This window comes from Ciconia boyciana, chromosome 10, assembly GCF_034638445.1.
Source record: "Ciconia boyciana chromosome 10, ASM3463844v1, whole genome shotgun sequence".
Lineage (NCBI taxonomy): Eukaryota > Metazoa > Chordata > Aves > Ciconiiformes > Ciconiidae > Ciconia > Ciconia boyciana.
In genome coordinates this window covers 43,460,771-43,477,401 of record NC_132943.1, presented here as the reverse complement: position 1 = coordinate 43,477,401, position 16,631 = coordinate 43,460,771, and the positions used below count along the sequence as shown (strand labels likewise).

The 16,631-nt window shown below is 45.0% G+C and overlaps 1 protein-coding gene across 10 annotated transcripts in view; it reads left to right on the top strand.

The window, feature by feature from the left end:
- Positions 1 to 16,631, top strand: part of HDAC4 (histone deacetylase 4) — a 277,372-nt gene that overhangs the window by 209,619 nt on the left and 51,122 nt on the right. For all 10 annotated transcript variants that reach the window (XR_012044288.1, XM_072874161.1, XM_072874155.1 and 7 more), the window contains exons 15-17: positions 1,112 to 1,245; positions 9,125 to 9,245; positions 13,933 to 13,979. Coding sequence is in view for 9 of the 10 variants with exons in the window: in XM_072874161.1 (XP_072730262.1) it covers positions 1,112 to 1,245; positions 9,125 to 9,245; positions 13,933 to 13,979 (302 nt within the window). In the remaining variant the exon portion in view is untranslated. The remainder of the gene's footprint in view (positions 1 to 1,111; positions 1,246 to 9,124; positions 9,246 to 13,932; positions 13,980 to 16,631) is intronic.

Below are 16,631 nucleotides of genomic sequence, written 5' to 3'. Positions count from 1 at the left end.
TCACGCCGCCCACCACAGCATAGGTGTGCTCGTGTGGGATTTTGGAGGAGCGATATCGGTTGGAGTGCAGACCCTTTAACGTCAGGATCTGGGAATAGCTCCTGCCTTCGCTAATTCAAAGGCTTTGGATTCTCGTCAAGACTTTTGATTTGCAACTTTATACTGTGCTTTCAGACAGATATTTCTTGCAAGAAACCTTACTCCTTGGGGGGAAAAAAGAAAAAATTCCAACCCCTTTTGTTCTGTTTTCTGGAGCTTCTGGCTGAAGGGAACATTTGAGTATGTCGCTCTTGCTAAGTGAAAAAAAGGTCTTTTGTCCCCGGGGCTGCATAGCTGCGGAGGACCTGCTGTTTTTCTCCAGTGGAACATTGGCTATGAAATCATAACTCCCCTTCCAAAATCGTACCCGGGCAACTCTGGAGCATGAATCAGTCTCCTACGCTGTTGTCGTGCCATAAATACTTGGTAATGCAAGGGGATTTAGCTGCCTGACTCCCACGTTCAAATGCAACAACACTGCTAAATACCTACATATCGTGCTGAATAATTATGCCCAAGCGTGTGCTAATAGCCTTAATTAGCATGTTGTCAAATAATGTTGATGCAAAAGACTTCAGCACAAACTATTTTATGAAACATAGTGCCTGCTAACGACTTACTCCTTCTGGTTTTTAATCCCAAGCCCTAGAGTCATTTTAGCAGCAATTATAAAAGTACCCAGCAGAGAAGTTGCAAGTCAGTCCCCTCCTAGATCACGTTCCTGTGCCGGCACCTCTGTACTCATACTGATGCTTTCAGTTGTCGCCTCCTTCTGTAACTCTCACAACTTCAGCCTGCAGAGATGTTGGTGACTAATTTCTTTTCCGTATCCGTTGAGCATTTCCAGAGGAAGGGATCGTTGCAGGTTTGGTGCTGTCTCAAAGCAGCATCTTGGATTTTCATTTTGTAAAGCTCTGTGGCTCCTGGTAGAACGCACACTGCCTTTTGTCTAGAAGTGTTCGGTTTAATATAACGTGCTATAGTAAAAACAAAAAGAGGGGTTTTTTCTATGTATCTGGCAAAATTTATTTTTTTTTTTTAACTGAGAGCAATTTTGTAACCTCTGCTGCAGGCCTTGTCTATGACACCTTGATGCTGAAACACCAGTGTACCTGTGGAAACACAAACAGCCACCCAGAGCACGCGGGGAGGATCCAGAGCATCTGGTCCCGGCTCCAGGAGACGGGTCTCCGTGGCAAGTGTGAGGTAATAAAAATACCAGCGAAGGGGGAGATGAGGTGGTGGGCCTGGGAGAAAGGGAGAATTTGCATTTGTCTGGCTCATTCGACTGCTGGATTATGAGCGTTTTTGGGGGGCTGATTTCTCGTCTGGAAGATAGCTTATGTACCGAACCCGCAGCTTGGGTTGTTGATTGCTACCTCGATGTGCAAACTTTATACTGCATTCTGGCTTGAGATTTTTATAGCTCCAGCTGTTGGCAATGTTTTGCCATATGTGGCCTAAATTTAATCCATTCCTAGATGACTGCTTATGCTTGCGTGTGTGCGTCTGTCAGGAGTACTTTTCTAGCGATCTGATTTCATTGCATTGCGATGACTGTTAAAAATGTCATGAAACATTGGAGAATGCTCTTGCCCAATCTTGCAGTGAAGCTGCTTCTGTAATTTTCAGTCCTGTTCACTGTAAACTGGAAGTCCCTACCAAGCGTTGGACTTTGAAGCCGCCAAAGATAAGAGCAAGATATGAAGTAACCGTGTTATTTGTTATCACTCTAATCATAACAACGAAAGCTGGGGAGCAACAAGTTTGTGTTTCTGTAGTTTAATAACTTTTAAAATACGCTTTAATAAGTAATGGTCAACCTATAGTGAAGATACTGTGAAAAGAATGAGGGTAGGAGGACATAACTAAGCACTATTCCGTCTCAAGAGGTTAAATTAATTGCACTGGACATACATGTATTAAGAGCAAGGCAAACTAAGATAAAAGCTTAGATACTGAAATAAAAAGACTAATGATTAATAATGGTGATTAATAATTATTATTCATAACTAATAGCAGTGATGATAAATTAATGGTAGCGTGTGTTCCTTGGTTCTCTGAGCATCTGAGGGGACTGAATCACACAATATATTTGAGTTATGTCAGCATCTGGCTAGAAATATTTTCTGAGTAACCAGAAGAGACATCCACGTGGTGGCAGCATTGCCGTTGGCTAAAGTTCCCTCTCGTACCCTTATTTATCCCTGATGAGAGCAAGAAAGAACTTCAAAGCTGTTTCTGTCTACGGAGACCCATTTAATTTAATTTTGGGGTTATTATTTGGGACCAAAAAAAAAAGTACCCACTGCTATCTAGCTCCTCTGTTTAGAAGCAGGAGTTAAATTGTGCGGTGCTAACTGCCTTGCCTCCTAGATTTGTGTTACAGATGTTCTCTAATGTGTGAAGTTCTTCATTGTATGATCCCAGGTTATTTTCCTTCATTTGGTATTTTCAGTTGCTCTCACGGTGGTTGTTGTTCTTGATGTTCACCTGCTTTCCACCTGTGTTTCCCTTCTGACCATTGGTGACATGCAGCCTCATCTTGACTCGTCCTTTTTCAGAAAATGACAAATATGTGATGTTAGCTTTCTGCCTTAATTCCGGTGTTTTCTTCTCTGATGGCTTTCTCCAAGGTCTCACCTACCATTTCAGGATAACCAGCTGCTCTAATTGCACTTGCTTCTCTCTCTAGTTAGCTTTCCTTTATCCCCACCGTCTCCTACTCCTGCCCAGACCTGCATTAAAGTTTCCTTTTTTATCTTATCTTTTCTCATGGGCTTGATGGGCACAACCTTTCTCCGTTTCCCCATCTCCTTCCTACTTCCACACTTCACTCTTCTGTTCTTGATACAGTTTTTCTGGAGTTCACTTCCACTGTCCTTGACCAATGTTTTGGTCAAGGTTTGGTTTTCCACGTTGCAAAGCCATTTGGTCACTTCCCTGCCCTTCAGAGTCTTCTGAAGCTCCTCAGTTGGAACCCGTCTGTCAGCAAGCAGAGGGGAGAACCATATAGGGTTTTCCTTCAGTGAAGATTACCCCATCAGGTGCACTTGCATGGCAAGGGGACAGTGTTTTAGACACGAGTGATCTCTGCTGCTAGGTTGGAGCATGGGTGCGAGCTGCTGGCATTGCCTGGGACAATGGACTTGTCCCCTTACCGCAAGGACAGGAATGCTGTAGACTTAACATGTAGAAAGCTTCATTCTGTGGGACATTTTCCATTATATGATCGATTTAAAAGGAATTTTGAAGTCTGGCCTCATAATTATGATTACTTTTAATAATTACATTACTTTTTCAAATCCCTGTTGCCTATGCCAAAGCTCCATGCAGGACAGCATGAGCTGTGCCCTCTGTCCCCACCCGCAGTAGTGTGCGCGTGATGTGTGAACTTTAATGGAGCTCTTTATATGAGGATCGTGACACTTACTACCAATGCAGCCTGCTATGTAGCTACAATTGTTTTTATATTTGCTCCATCTGCATATTTATAATTGTAACTGCTCCATCTGCATAGGAGCCCTACAGGCACTCGGAAAGAGGTGAATGTTTTCAGAATTAGTAGTAGGTCTGCAGCGAGTCAGCAGCAACACCTGGATCATGGCACTCAGAAATTTGCCAGGCTGTACACTTAATTTTTTGCTGAGCTCCCGTTTTATTCTATTTTTTTTTTTTAGCTGGTCTTGCTGATGGACGCGTCTATGCACACTCGTTTTTGTCTTCACTGTTGCAGGTCTGTTGTCCTGTGCCTCAGATGTTATGAGCCAGTTAAGTAAGCCCAAGGGCCTGATGTGAAAATTGTTTGTGATTAGGTAGCTTAATCCATTTCTGACAACCCATATTTGTAAAAGAACAGTTTGAACTTTGACATTTCCTTATCCTCATGGTTCCCCTTCCTTCCTTAACAGCCCTTTGCTGTGGTCCCGGTGTAGGTATAGTTTGATTCTGTTGGTTGCAAGTAGTTGCTCGACACAGATTAAAAACACAGCGCCCTGCGTAGTAAATAATCCCGTACACACGGTGTGGCATCATATGAGACTCCGCTGGGTCCCTGTCCTCTTCCAGAAGGAGTTTAACAGCTCTCGTTCCCCCCACAACTGCATGCTGAAAACAAATCCCAGCTCTGCTTTCTCATGCAAGCTCAAACAATTCTCGGTGTCTGTCTCCTGGAAATATTCTTTTGGTGTTTCTGTTGCACACATGCCCCGAGCCAGAAGAGAGCTTGCAGATAAATATTTTTATCATGCATGCAAACAAATGCGTGCTTTGAAATTTCAGAAACGAACTAAGTGAAAGCCTGTTTTCGTCAGGCGGCCAAGAGGCTCCTAGACAACCTGCCAAATGCTGAGCTCCTACCGTTTCTCTCGGAGGCAATAGGAATGATCCAGAAGGGGCACAAATATTTTCAGAACAGAAAAAAACACATCACTTCCCCCCCCGCCTCTCATTTTTCAGCAGTGAAACAGATATGTATATGCTAAAGTTCTCCAAAAATTGTTTTACATCCAGCTGAGGGGAAAATGTGTGCCGGATTTGTGGTGTAATAGGTAAGAGTCTGGCAGAGTCGCACAAGTTTGAAGATGACCCTTTGGAGTGAAAGCAGTTGTCCAAACTTAACGACAGCTGCGGTTTAGAGTATCGCTTGTTTAATTAAGTTAGCTTTATAAAATACGGCAATTACTCTGGTGTACGTTCGGAATTTAAAAGCAACAATTATACTAATTGAGGCAATCTCAATAAAAGACTCTGCCCCCCCAAACGAAAACCCGCAATCATGGTATAGCGTAATCCTCCCAGCCTTCATCAAGAGCGTGAGGAAATCGATAGGTTTTGCTGTGTGTTTCGGAGGTAATCAAATCCCCGGGCTGCTCGACCAGGATGGGGAAGAATGAGTTCCGCAACCAGGGTCCGTCTCCAAGCACGTCTTGGCAGCGATCCTGCATCGTTTAAAGCACGAGGACTGTTAGCTGAAGGTTAATTGCAGCTGCGGAGGACTGACATGAAAAACCAGGCCCAGGGCTGCGCCGTCTGTAAGCGCAGAGCCGTGTCCGCGGCGTTCCCGGCACAGCATCGGGCGGGCGTCCGGCTGGAGCGCAGGGTGGGTGCGGGCGGTGAAGCCTCCGGAGAGCTGCTCTGTGCCCAAGGTTTCCCATCGCAAAGCACCGAGGGCGCGTGGGAGGTGGTGGCAGTGGCGCCTGGGAAGTCAGTCTCCGGAGAGAGGCTTTGTAGCTGTTTTCATGGCTTTCTGCGGCTTTTTTGGGGCCGCAGCTGGGACAAGATCTGGCTCGCGGTCGCTCAGGATTCGTATCGTCTCCTGTTGAAACATCATGGGCTGAAAGGGTGAATAAAATGCGAACTGACAGACTAGTGGGGTTTTTCTTTTGTTCAAAATGCAAAGGAGAAGCTGGGTCCAAGGAAATGGATGAAGGCTGCAGAAGGACGTGTATAAAGCAGTTGGAGGGGAGAGGTGGTGTGGTGATACAAAGGTCGGGTTTTGTGCAGAAAGGGGCACGAAGGAAATAGGGCGGAGAGCCAACTAGTTCATCGGGGTTAAGAAGCCAACCCCTGAGCTGAAAAGCCAGGCTTTAGCAGCCAGGAGGGAGGTGAGACGGGGGGCGGAGGGGGGGGGGCTGTAATATGGAGTAAGCAAGCTCAATAGGCAATGCGAAGCCTCAGAGATAAGAGTATGGGGACTTAAGAGCTTTTAGAACATAAGGAACTGCTCAAATGAGGAGCGTGGATGGCAGGCTGAGCCGTAGACTGAGATACAAGTTGTGATGGGTCCGGAAACGGGAGTGAGGAATATGTTTTGTTCTCGAACTTTATTTTGGGGGGACTTCATTCATGTTCTTGGTGTCTTTGTGTTAGAGTCAAGGATAAAGCTTGTGGTGTGTGAGCTGGGAGATGAGAAAGGTGCGAAAGCATCTCAAGCGTGATCCTTTCTAACCAGGCAAGGCTTGCTGTGATGTTTGTGATATATATTTGTTTCAGTAAGTAGTAACTTTTTCCTTGAATGTGTTTTAATTGCACACAGAAAGAAGTTCTCCATCTACTCATAGTTTCCACTCGGTTACGGGTGTCACGTGGAGGGGAGGGTAGTGTCTGCACCCTCCTAAAGAGCACAGAGCTTGAATGTCTGGGTAATGCCACCTGCTTTAAGCGGGAGCAGCCCTTCCCATCCCGGGGAGCCAAAGCTGTTTGCATTCACGGAGGAGCTGGCGCGGTATTGCGACGGGCTGCTGTTCTCCTGGTGTCTTCACCTAAGGCCAAGAAATACAAAATGCTATTTCTGCACGTCCCCTAAATGTAGCAGCCGAAAATGGGTCAGTACGTCTTGTTCAAAGGAAAAGAGTTGGCATATGGGTTAGAGGGAAGCTGTAAAAGCCTGTAAGGGGGGACTGAGGCAGGCTTACCACGAACAAAAAAGGAAGACAGGATAAAAGTTCAAGGGGGATTTGCCAGATATTTCCATCCCTTCTGGGCCTAGCATTTTTGTGATTATTGCCTCTTTAATGGGATGCTGTATTTTTGCCTCATCATTAACCTCAGGAAACCTAGGTGGTGGAGCAGAGCACAGAGAAAATGAAAGAGGAACTGGAGAGCAGAAATGCCAAAATTAGGAGAGGCAGAGCGCACGAGTGCTCCTGCCGTGCTTTGATTTCTGCTGCCTTATGCCTCAAACAGTTTTACAAAGTGATTTCCTGCGCGCTTTGCAACACGTGATGGAGGCTTATGCTGAAGGTTTGAGACCAGAAAAAAAAAAAATCCCTCGAGTTTGTTCTGCAGACCATGCTTCAGAGGTGTGGAGGTCCTGGCGTCCCCGTCCCCGCGGCGCGCTCCACCCTGGGATGCTCCGGCTGGGGCAGGCTGTAGCCCGAGACTTCGTCGCGGCGCGAAAGCAGGCGCTGCTTGGCTGGAAGTGCCGATGCCTTTGAAGCATCTTGTCCCTAGCGCGCTCCTGCAAAGCGAGCGGCACATGGCAGTGCTTTCTGAGCGGCAGCAGCCCTCGGGAGCGAGTGCCACAGCTTGACCTTCTCTTCAGAACAAGTTTTCCATTTGAAAGTCTGTTCTTTTTAGGAGTGTGATTTCTTTCCCCCCCCCTTTTTTTTTCTTTAAGCTATCCCTTTTTGTTGTTGTTGTTCTCATTAGAAACTCTGCTTCTCCAGGAGCGTGGAAGTCTTAAAAAAGCAACTGGCTTCAACAAAGCCAGGGTGAAGGCTGTGCCGGAGGTGGATGCGCTCCTGCGGGGGCTGCGCAGCGGAGGGCTCGTTGCTGAGCTCGCGTCTTGGGTCACCCTGGGTCACACAAGAGGCTTTCAGAACTTCCCAACGTTTTGCTGTTAACTATTTATATTTTAGTATTACTATTGCAAAGAGGAATAATCCTGTCGTTCCTTCTATAGGAAACAACCCTCCAAAATGACAACTCCTTTTAAAGTGTTTGAGTCCAAATCATGACAAAAATTCGTGAAGTAATTCTAAGCCATATTAAATATGTCTCTTTTTTTGTTGTTTGTTTAGGGGGTTTTTGTTTTGGAGGGGAGGGGAGTACACACATGTTTCCGAGGCAAAGCAATCCTTATTTCTAAACAACTCCTTCCCCTCTCTCATGGCCGCCTCTCGACTTACTCCCAACCTCAGCACTTTCTCGACTCACTGCATATTTCCCCTGCCAACGTTTCAGAGGCAGTCACAAGCTCCCAGTTAAAAAGGTGAGGTGTGTTTTCCGCTGCTGGGAGTTGGTTGCCTTCTCTGGTATACCTGATATCCCCCCGGTGCCGTCTGCCTGCGGGGGAGCGCTTGCTCCTGTGCAAGAGGCCACGGCACGGTCCTTGTATTCCCAAAATTTTGCACCTCCAAGTAGCACTTTGTTCTTACAAACATATTTTCCATCACAAATGGGTGATGGCAACAAAAGATAAGCCCCAAAGGTATTCTCACCCCTATGACAAAAAAGGGGAAAAGATCCTGGAGCACAAGTCTGATGGGGAGCGGCTGAGGGACCTGGGGTTGTTGAGCCTGGAGAAAAGGAGGCTGAGGGGAGACCTCATTGCTCTCTACAACTGCCTGAAAGGAGGTCATAGAGAGGTGGGGGTCGGTCTCTTCTCCCAAATAAGAAGCCATAGGACAAGAGGAAATGGCCTCCAGTTGCGTCAGGGGAGGTTTAGATTGGATATTAGGAAAAATTTCTTCACCAAAAGGGTTGTCAAGCACTGGAACAGGCTGCCCAGGGAAGTGGCTGAGTCACCATCCCTGGAGGTATTTAAAAGCCGTGCAGATGTGGTGCCTAGGGACATGGTGCAGTGGTGGACCTGGTAGTGTTAGGTGAACAGTTGGCCTTGATGACCTCAAAGGTCTTTTCCAACCTATACGATTCTGTGATTCTTTGATCCCCAATTTGTAAAATGTGAAGTTGGGTCCTGCTGAAATCAGTGGAAGCTTTGCCATGATCTTCAGTGAAGCCAGGGTTTTGACTTCGGTGTGCATCTGCCCTTCTGGGTTTCAGCTGGCAACAAAAGCAGGGGTGAGCATATTTGGTACAGTACTTCCAGCTCGATGTGCATCATCATATAAGAAAACAATTTCCAACCGTATAATCTCTTGGGATTTCCGAGATGAGTTTTAGAGCAGAAAGTTTGTAACTGACTCTTAGTTACTCGAAGGTTCAGTTTGGAAAGCAGTGTTTCGGGAGAATTTTTTAGGTTAGCTTAATAATCGTGGAGGGGATGTGTCAAGGGTGGTTTGGGGGGGATGCATTTTCAACAGTGAGTCACTTTTATAATGGCTTATAACTGAAATCCTTAATATTCGGTATACGAGCGATACCTGTGTAATTTAGCAAATGCTCTGCAGAAATATTTTTAAAACACAAAAAAAATCCAACAATGTCTTTATATGTCAAGCTAATATTTTGAATAAGAGATTAAACCAAAATCTGTCCTACAGTGAATTTTTTCGTACAAGAACCCATTTTGGTTTTGTGCTCGCTGTCTTTATGATTTGCTAAGGAAAAAGAAAAGTTCTTTAATGACAGTTAAGCAGTTAATCAGTGATTTCATCACTCCTTTTCTTTCCTCCTTTAGTGCATTCGTGGAAGAAAAGCAACTCTAGAAGAGCTGCAGACAGTTCACTCGGAAGCCCATACGCTGCTGTACGGCACAAACCCTCTGAACAGACAGAAACTGGACAGCAAGAAACTTCTAGGTACTGTTCCCTGGGGGGAGTGGGTCCCCTTCCTGACCTCCAGCACTCCCCCTACTGTCCTCAGCCCTGACTCTGGCAAACAGTTAGCAGTAGCAATATGAAAGGTGGGACATGGGGCTCCCTCCATCCTCGGCTCTAGGCAGTTCCCAAGAGGATTCTTCCCACCTCCGTTCAGTCTCTGCTTGAGAGCGGTACAAGGTACATCTTCCTTTCTTTGGGTAGATCCCTAAACCCTAGATAGCTAAAACTTCCTTTCTTTCATGTCTTCAAAACCTAAAAGGACCCTCTCTGAGAAGGAAGGATAATTCAGAGTCTGCTTTATCCTTGGACACTCTTCACTGCACGTTAGAAAGTTATCGATTGCTCGGTAGGAACTGGAACACCCTACTAAGGACCTGGATCTGCAGCACCAACCAGCTGCAGACACATCAACAAATAGCTGTCAGTTTTGTATGGATAATCTGCAAGAAAGATGCAGGGGCCTCTCAGATAGTCTTACATTTGTTTAATTTGGAGTAAGATTGTTTATCCCTTTCACTGGAGACTGGATCTTCCTGAAACAGGGCTGCATCTGCTGTAAAATATCTATATTTTCCCTGCAAAAAGTCTAGGGGGTGGTTGTTCAGACAACCAACCCCCCATAGCAACTGAACCATATTGCTTTTGGCACCTTACCTCGGAGGAGACATCATCTTCTCCCTTTACTTTGTGCCTTTTTGCAGCAGTAGGTGATAGGCTGGAGGGGCAGTTTGGGAAGTTCTCACGTGGGGATCAGCAAAAAGACAGTTCTGGAACCTAGAAGTTGAGAAAGTTTATTTTGGGATTAGCTTGACTTTGGATGATATAAAAAGAGGATTAACTTGATGGCCTGCATGATGTAGTAGTCGCAGCAAAAGAGCTGGAAAGATTTTGCAACGTACTCGGTATGTACATTAGATCCCCAAAGAGGGAAGCTATTAGCCAGTTGTTTAAATATGCAATTAGCACTGTATTTATAGCTAACTTACCACCTCTTTAAAACCCAGAGAAATGAAAAGTAGACACCTCTGGCTGAATGATAGCGCAATTAGTATGTACAGTTTAAAGAATTTATGATGTCATATCCTTGGTAGCGTAAAACCCTCGCCTTGCGTAAGGCGTATCCACCAGTCCAAAGAAACGGCGTGTAAATCTTCCCCGGTAGGTCTGAGAAGGCTCCTCGTTTGCAGTTGCACCACCTTCACGCTGACTGATTTCTCTGCAAGTTCTTGACCCATAGTGCTGAAGGTGTGTGAGGACATGTGTCCTGACCGTGTGCTGCGGTGGGATCCAGGCAGTCCTCCAGCATCTGACCCATTGGCTTCACCGGCCTGGAGCAAGGCAGGGTTAGCACCCTGCTTCTGGCAGGGGTCATCATCTGCAGGGGGGACTGAGCGGGCAGTGGGTCACCCTAGCCCCTCTCCTGTAGGAGATACCCCGTGCAAGATACTTTTTTAGGGTAGACTGTGATACCCTAAAACGCTGCGTGTTGCCAGCTCATTCAAATGTCAGATGTTCTTGAGGTACTTTTCAGTTCCCTCTTTGACTCTTGGCACAATCTCTATCCATAGTTCCACGGATACATTTGGAGATGCAATCAGTTTATTTGGTTAGTATTGGATCTGAGGATACGCAGGTTTTGCTGAACTGTTCCTGTTTGTTTGTTTAGAGAAACTCTTGCTCTTCCTGTGAGTACTTCTGTAGTTTTGTTGTGTCTCCCCGTGTCTTTCCTGTAGAGGTTAAGTTTATTCCTCTAGTGAAGAGAAACAATTCTCATATCTGAGGGTATTTCAGTACAAAACGTTACCTGTTTGGGTGTAATTTGCAAAGACGACCAAGTTGTCAAGGAGCAATATTCACAACAAACCAGTTCTAAGACTCACCTGTTTGTGGATGTTAGACTGGAGCTTGATTGGGGCTACACCTGGGGCTCTAACCATCTCCCAAAACGCTGCCGAGCAGCTGGTCTTTAACTTTCTGAGGCTGCAGCCATAGGCAGGAGGTCAGGACCCCAGGATCTCCAGGAGGAAGGGCTTTCCAGTATCTCTTAGATGAGCTTAGACCTTGTTTCCTAAACCCACTTGGCACCTTTTTAGCCTTGAGCTACTGGCACTGGAACTCTCTGCCAGCTCGCATGACCGTCTTTGCCCAGAAAGCAGCGGACTGCCTCTTGCCACTGCCCAGCTCTCCTCCCATTGCACGTGGAGCCACAGCTGGCACTGACATTCGTGCCAAGCACCAAGCTTGGAGGAAGAGCAAACAGCTTCACCATTCAGCATGGCTGTCAGTCATCACACCAGGCAGGAGAACATAAGTTGACGGCTTGACAGCCGGGGGTCCAGAGGGACAGGACGGCGAGCCAAAATGACAGGAGGAGTGAGCCAGGCTGGGATGTCTGCATAGCACCCAGGGAGAAGTCCTCCTTTGGGACCAGGGCAGGAAGGGCAATGCTGGCCCTAAAACCAGTTTCTTAACTTGATGGCTTCCACAGCGCTGGACATGAGCAAGGGTAACAGCCACTGATGCGTTGGGAAAACCTCCCTGAAAAACCTCAGTATGTGCATTTGTGTGTAGAGGTGAGCAAGCCTGTAAGGAGTCCCTTTTTCAGCCATCTTCTCCTGTTGAGAGTTGAAAAGGCTCTTAAATTTACAGAACAGCTTTGTGAGCTTCTTTTAAATATGTTAGAGAGTAAATGTATGGCAGGTTTGAAGTCTGAGACCAAAGCTTCGTGTGAGGCTCACATATGCAAATGTGAGTTTGTTAGACCTAAGTGTCTTGACGTGTACGACTGCGATGGGGTGGCTGACTCCGTGTAAACTCTTTGCCTTTGATATGTCTCTGAGGAAGAAAAAGCATGAGAAACCTCAGCCTAAAAGGAAGAGCTCGTAAAGCTGGGGGATGAAAACACGGGATGTTTCTTTTTAAGCTTCTGCAAATGATAAGGGAGATGTCCCTTCATGTGGCAGTTCTTTAGGAGAAAGCGGGAAGGGGCTAAAATAGTTCAGGTTTTTCAGAATTGTAAGCGGGCGTTGTTGTGGCTCTGCTGGTTACTTTTACTCCTAATCTCTACAGAAGGTAATTAAGGACAGATGCAGTTGTCCTGTAGCTCGTTACTTCTGAGTCACACTCCTTTCTCAGAGAGTGCCCTTCTTTATACGTGTAGGAGAAGAGCCTTGCAACGGAAGCCCACCACTGATGTTGAAGTCACTTTCCCCAGAGGACCCTGAGCATCACGAAGATCTGCTTTGCTGTGTTTTATCAGGCAGGTTTGAAGGTGGTGGCCTTCAAGGCAGGTTGCACAACTCTACCCCTGGAAGTGTTGCTAAAGCCCTTGAAAGCCTGAGACTGAAAAATACGAATCCATCTCTTGTTTGACAGTGTAAAGCTTTGGAACCTGTTGAACAAGTTTAAACTTAGGCAAATAAGGCTGCTTTTAATTTGTGGAGAGCAATCATAAATTGTTGTCAAGAAGATAAATATTGAAATACTGGGTGGATTAGCAGTGAAAAAAGTGACAGGAGGTCCGAGGCAGGGTGCTCTAAGAACATTCATGTGGATCTAATCAAAGGGTGAATCTAGCTGTGCACTCAGATTAATAATACAGATGCATTAACTCCGCTTTCAGTCACAGGGGTAACGTATGTGTCTGCGATGCGTTTGACACCAGCACGGTCCTCAGTAACGTCTGTCTGCCATCATGGCTAATTCATGCTCTACAAAGCTGGTACTTAGCATTTAAGGGAATTTATTCTTTCAGTATAGACATGACCAGAACAAGAGCCTGGTTTGGTGAGGCGGGGGGGGAACTCAACCCAGTTTATTTCACCGTTAGCTTTCATTAACTTTAAATGGGTCTCAAGCAAATGAATCTCAGGCAATGTACTCCACATCTTTTTCGGTGCCTGCACGCACAGATTTCCTTCTCCCCGTTTGCCTGCGGTGCGCCGACACGTGTACAAGTCATGCATGTAGGCTGGCGATGGATATGAGACAGCATGTTCTTTTTTCAGTATATGGTTTATAAACCTGCAGAATTTTGAATGGAGGATAGTTTGCTCATATGCGAGCGCAGAAGGTGATGTTACAATTCTTACAGATGCAAAATTAGCCCTACAGATTGTTTTCTCCATTTTTCTCAAATTCTTAATGTTGGGTTTGCTCTTTCAGTCAAAACACATGTTCTGTTTGCTCACCACCGGTTTATTTTTTGTCTTTGTCTTTTATGAAACTCATGCACTCCAAACTCTTCTAGTAACTGTGCAGATGACTGATAATTAGGGTGTTTTTATGATTTCCTATCCTTCAGTTGAAAGGGGTTAAAATGTTCATCTGAGAAGACATGCTGAGCAGTTGTTGGTAACGTCTCAATCATTTATAGTCAGCCTGACTGCTTGAAATGTAGGACAGCACACAAACCTTGCATAAAAATACGTGATTTATGGAACGGTTTTATACTGAGAAGGCTTTTGAACAAGCCCAAGTGTGTACATTGTGCATGTGTGCATAGTAATGTAACAGGGTTGGCTGTGTGTTCTCTGAAAATTGCAAGAAAACCCCAGTCTGTTCCCGTGTTCAGAAAGTTTGCAGCATTGCCATAAAATTGGACCAAAATGTGGTGAACTTTGACTTTTTGACTTACTGAGTACGTTGGTTTTTTTTTTTCCTACAGGTTCTCTAACGTCGATGTTTGTCAGGCTTCCTTGCGGTGGTGTCGGGGTGAGTACTCTCTTTAATGTGTAAATAATGTCCTGTTTGTTCTCCCGGTCCCATTGGTAACAAAAATTGTTGCTTTGCATTCCATCAAGTGGGTAATTGCAACCAGATGTTACCCATAAACAGGGTCTGCCTGGGGTGCGGGGTTGCAGCGACAGCCTCACGTGCCTTTCTTCAAAAGCAGCGTGAAGATTTTTAAACTCTTTTGGAGCGCCAAAGTGTGTGTGACATTCATAAGCGTGTTTCGTCTCTGGCTTTTAGGAGGAGAAACCTCATTTCCCAGGCAGTGATGTTTAATGGCTTAGAGGTTACTACGTTTGAAAGCAACCCTTGAATCCAAAAATGCTTTCTGCATAGAAAGCAAGATGTGCTTTTCATGCTGCTCGTGCTGCGTAGGTGTTTCATCTTCAGTATTTGTACTTCAGAGCTGCCTGCCTCCTAGAGCAGGTGGAAAACATATTAATAAAATAGTGATATTGGAGGACAATATTTGCGAAGTTCCTGTAAATAGTAAGTTGCTGTATTTGTGTCTGGGCTACGTTACTGTCCTCGAATGAAATGTCTCACCGGTTACGCAGCACAAGGGAACTGCAGCCTTCAGTATTTGGCATCTTCCATTTCTTGAGCTCTGGGACAATCATGCGTGAATTCGGAAGGAGGTGACTAAAATACCCCTCCATCTGTCATGGAAAAGCTGAACGTTAGTTTTCATCTGTCAAGATTCCATATAATAAAAAGACTTTTTGTTGTTGTTGTTTGTTCCCATAAGGCTGAAAAAACCCCAAATACCGTTCAAATACCTCGTGTTGAAGGTTTGCGTTGTTGTTTTCCTTTGAAGCCTGAAAACTTGAAAGTTTTTCTTTCAAGTCAGGCTTTCTGCTCTAAAGTTTCTGTGGAGGGTGACAGTACAGAAAATCTCAGAGAACAGGAAGGGAAAAGAATGAGAAGAGACAATAAAAGGCATTGTGTTTGAAAATTCACAGTGGTAGTTCTTATGCATAATTGTAGCTCGTGAGGTTGAATTGAGAGGTCTGGATTCTGTTATGGAAATGAAACAAAATTGTTTTCTTCCTGAGTCTTTGCAAAATCGCTGCTTTGAAAATTATCCCGTCAAAAAAAAAAAAAAGAATAATCGGCGTTTATTCATACCGCCACCGCTGAGCACTCGTAGAGATATTTTATTTTGTATTGTAAATATGCTGCAGTCTCCTAATTCATGGCAAATTTTTGGCTAGAGTTTAAAAGGTTTGGATTTACTCTGCCCTCCAGTCAGGCATGCCATTCAAAGCAAAAATTATCATTTGCAAATGAAGACTGAATGGTAACAAGTAGAGACAGTGCCTGAGCCTAGCATGGTCCCAGAAGTCTTGCATTAAATCCTAAATCAAGGCAGGAAACGCCGCAGTGCTGGTATTATCGATACGCTCGTAATAAAGATAGCATTTGCAGTTAACTTGCTCCTCAGTTGTCTCCACAGACCCTTAAATATTAAATAAAACATTTGCTGACTTTCGTACGGTGTTTTAGCAATCCCAACAGATATTTTCTAGGAAAAGCTTTTTAAAACCAGTAATTTACTAGTAATCAACTACTTGACAGTCAGATTTTTCATAAAAAATGGATTTCTGTTGTTTTGCTTGGTTTTCTTTCCCCAGTTACCTTGGGATACAGTGCCAGCTGTTTGTGTACTTCTGCTGCTTTCATGGCTGATGCAGGAAAACACGGTCTTCACGGCTTTCGGGACGCATTTCTAGTTAGTATATACTCCCCAGCCATATATTTGTAGGGAAAGTGAGGCCACAGTACAGAACGATGGGCTATAGCATATTAAGTGCTTTGCACTTGCATGTGCTCCGGATGGGTTTAAGCGTAGACCATCTCCTTTGGGGTAGGAGACGCATACGGTGGTCTCATGAGGTCCTTTCAAGCCGCTTTCTACTGTCTTTCGAAGTGTGAGATTTGTCAAGAAAGCTGGCTTAGCAGTGTGGTATGTTTATTGAAGAAATAGAGGGAAAACTGGAGTCTTTGTTAGTGTGCCAGTTCTGTGAGACAAGTTGCTCTTGATTTGATTTGCTATGGGAAACTGTTGGAAGAAGCCCTATAGTGGGATCTTAGCTGGGGCCACAGAGCACGCCTTTCAGTAGCAGATGAAAACTAAATTATTTTCTGCACCAAAGAGGATGACAAGACATTTTTGAGATGCATGTATTTTTTTTTTTTTTTTTTCCCAAGGAAATCAGGAAAAACGATTTTTAAAAAAATCAGAGCCTAGGGTAAAACATCAGTTACAAAGAATTTTCGTGCAAGAGGAGCTGTAATGTAAATCTGAGAAGTTTCAGCATGCGAAGACTGTTGGGAGGTTGAGTGCTTGTTATGATATAATGAAATCATTTCAAATTGTTCCAGCAAGAGAACTTAAGGGGCATTTTTCTGCTGTTGCTTGGCAGGCCGTTTTGAGGCAGCAAGGTGGCCATATAGCTTTTTTGAGTGATGGAGCTTTATTTAGACTCTCCCTTGTTCTAGATTGCCAGGTTGGCAGAACATTACTCACCGCCGAGCAGTAGTCAGTCTCTGTTTTACCTTTTTCTTACACGTTGAGAAGGTTGTGGAGAGGCAGCCCTGGTGCTGTAAGAACTTTGTGTGGGCTCCAGTTGC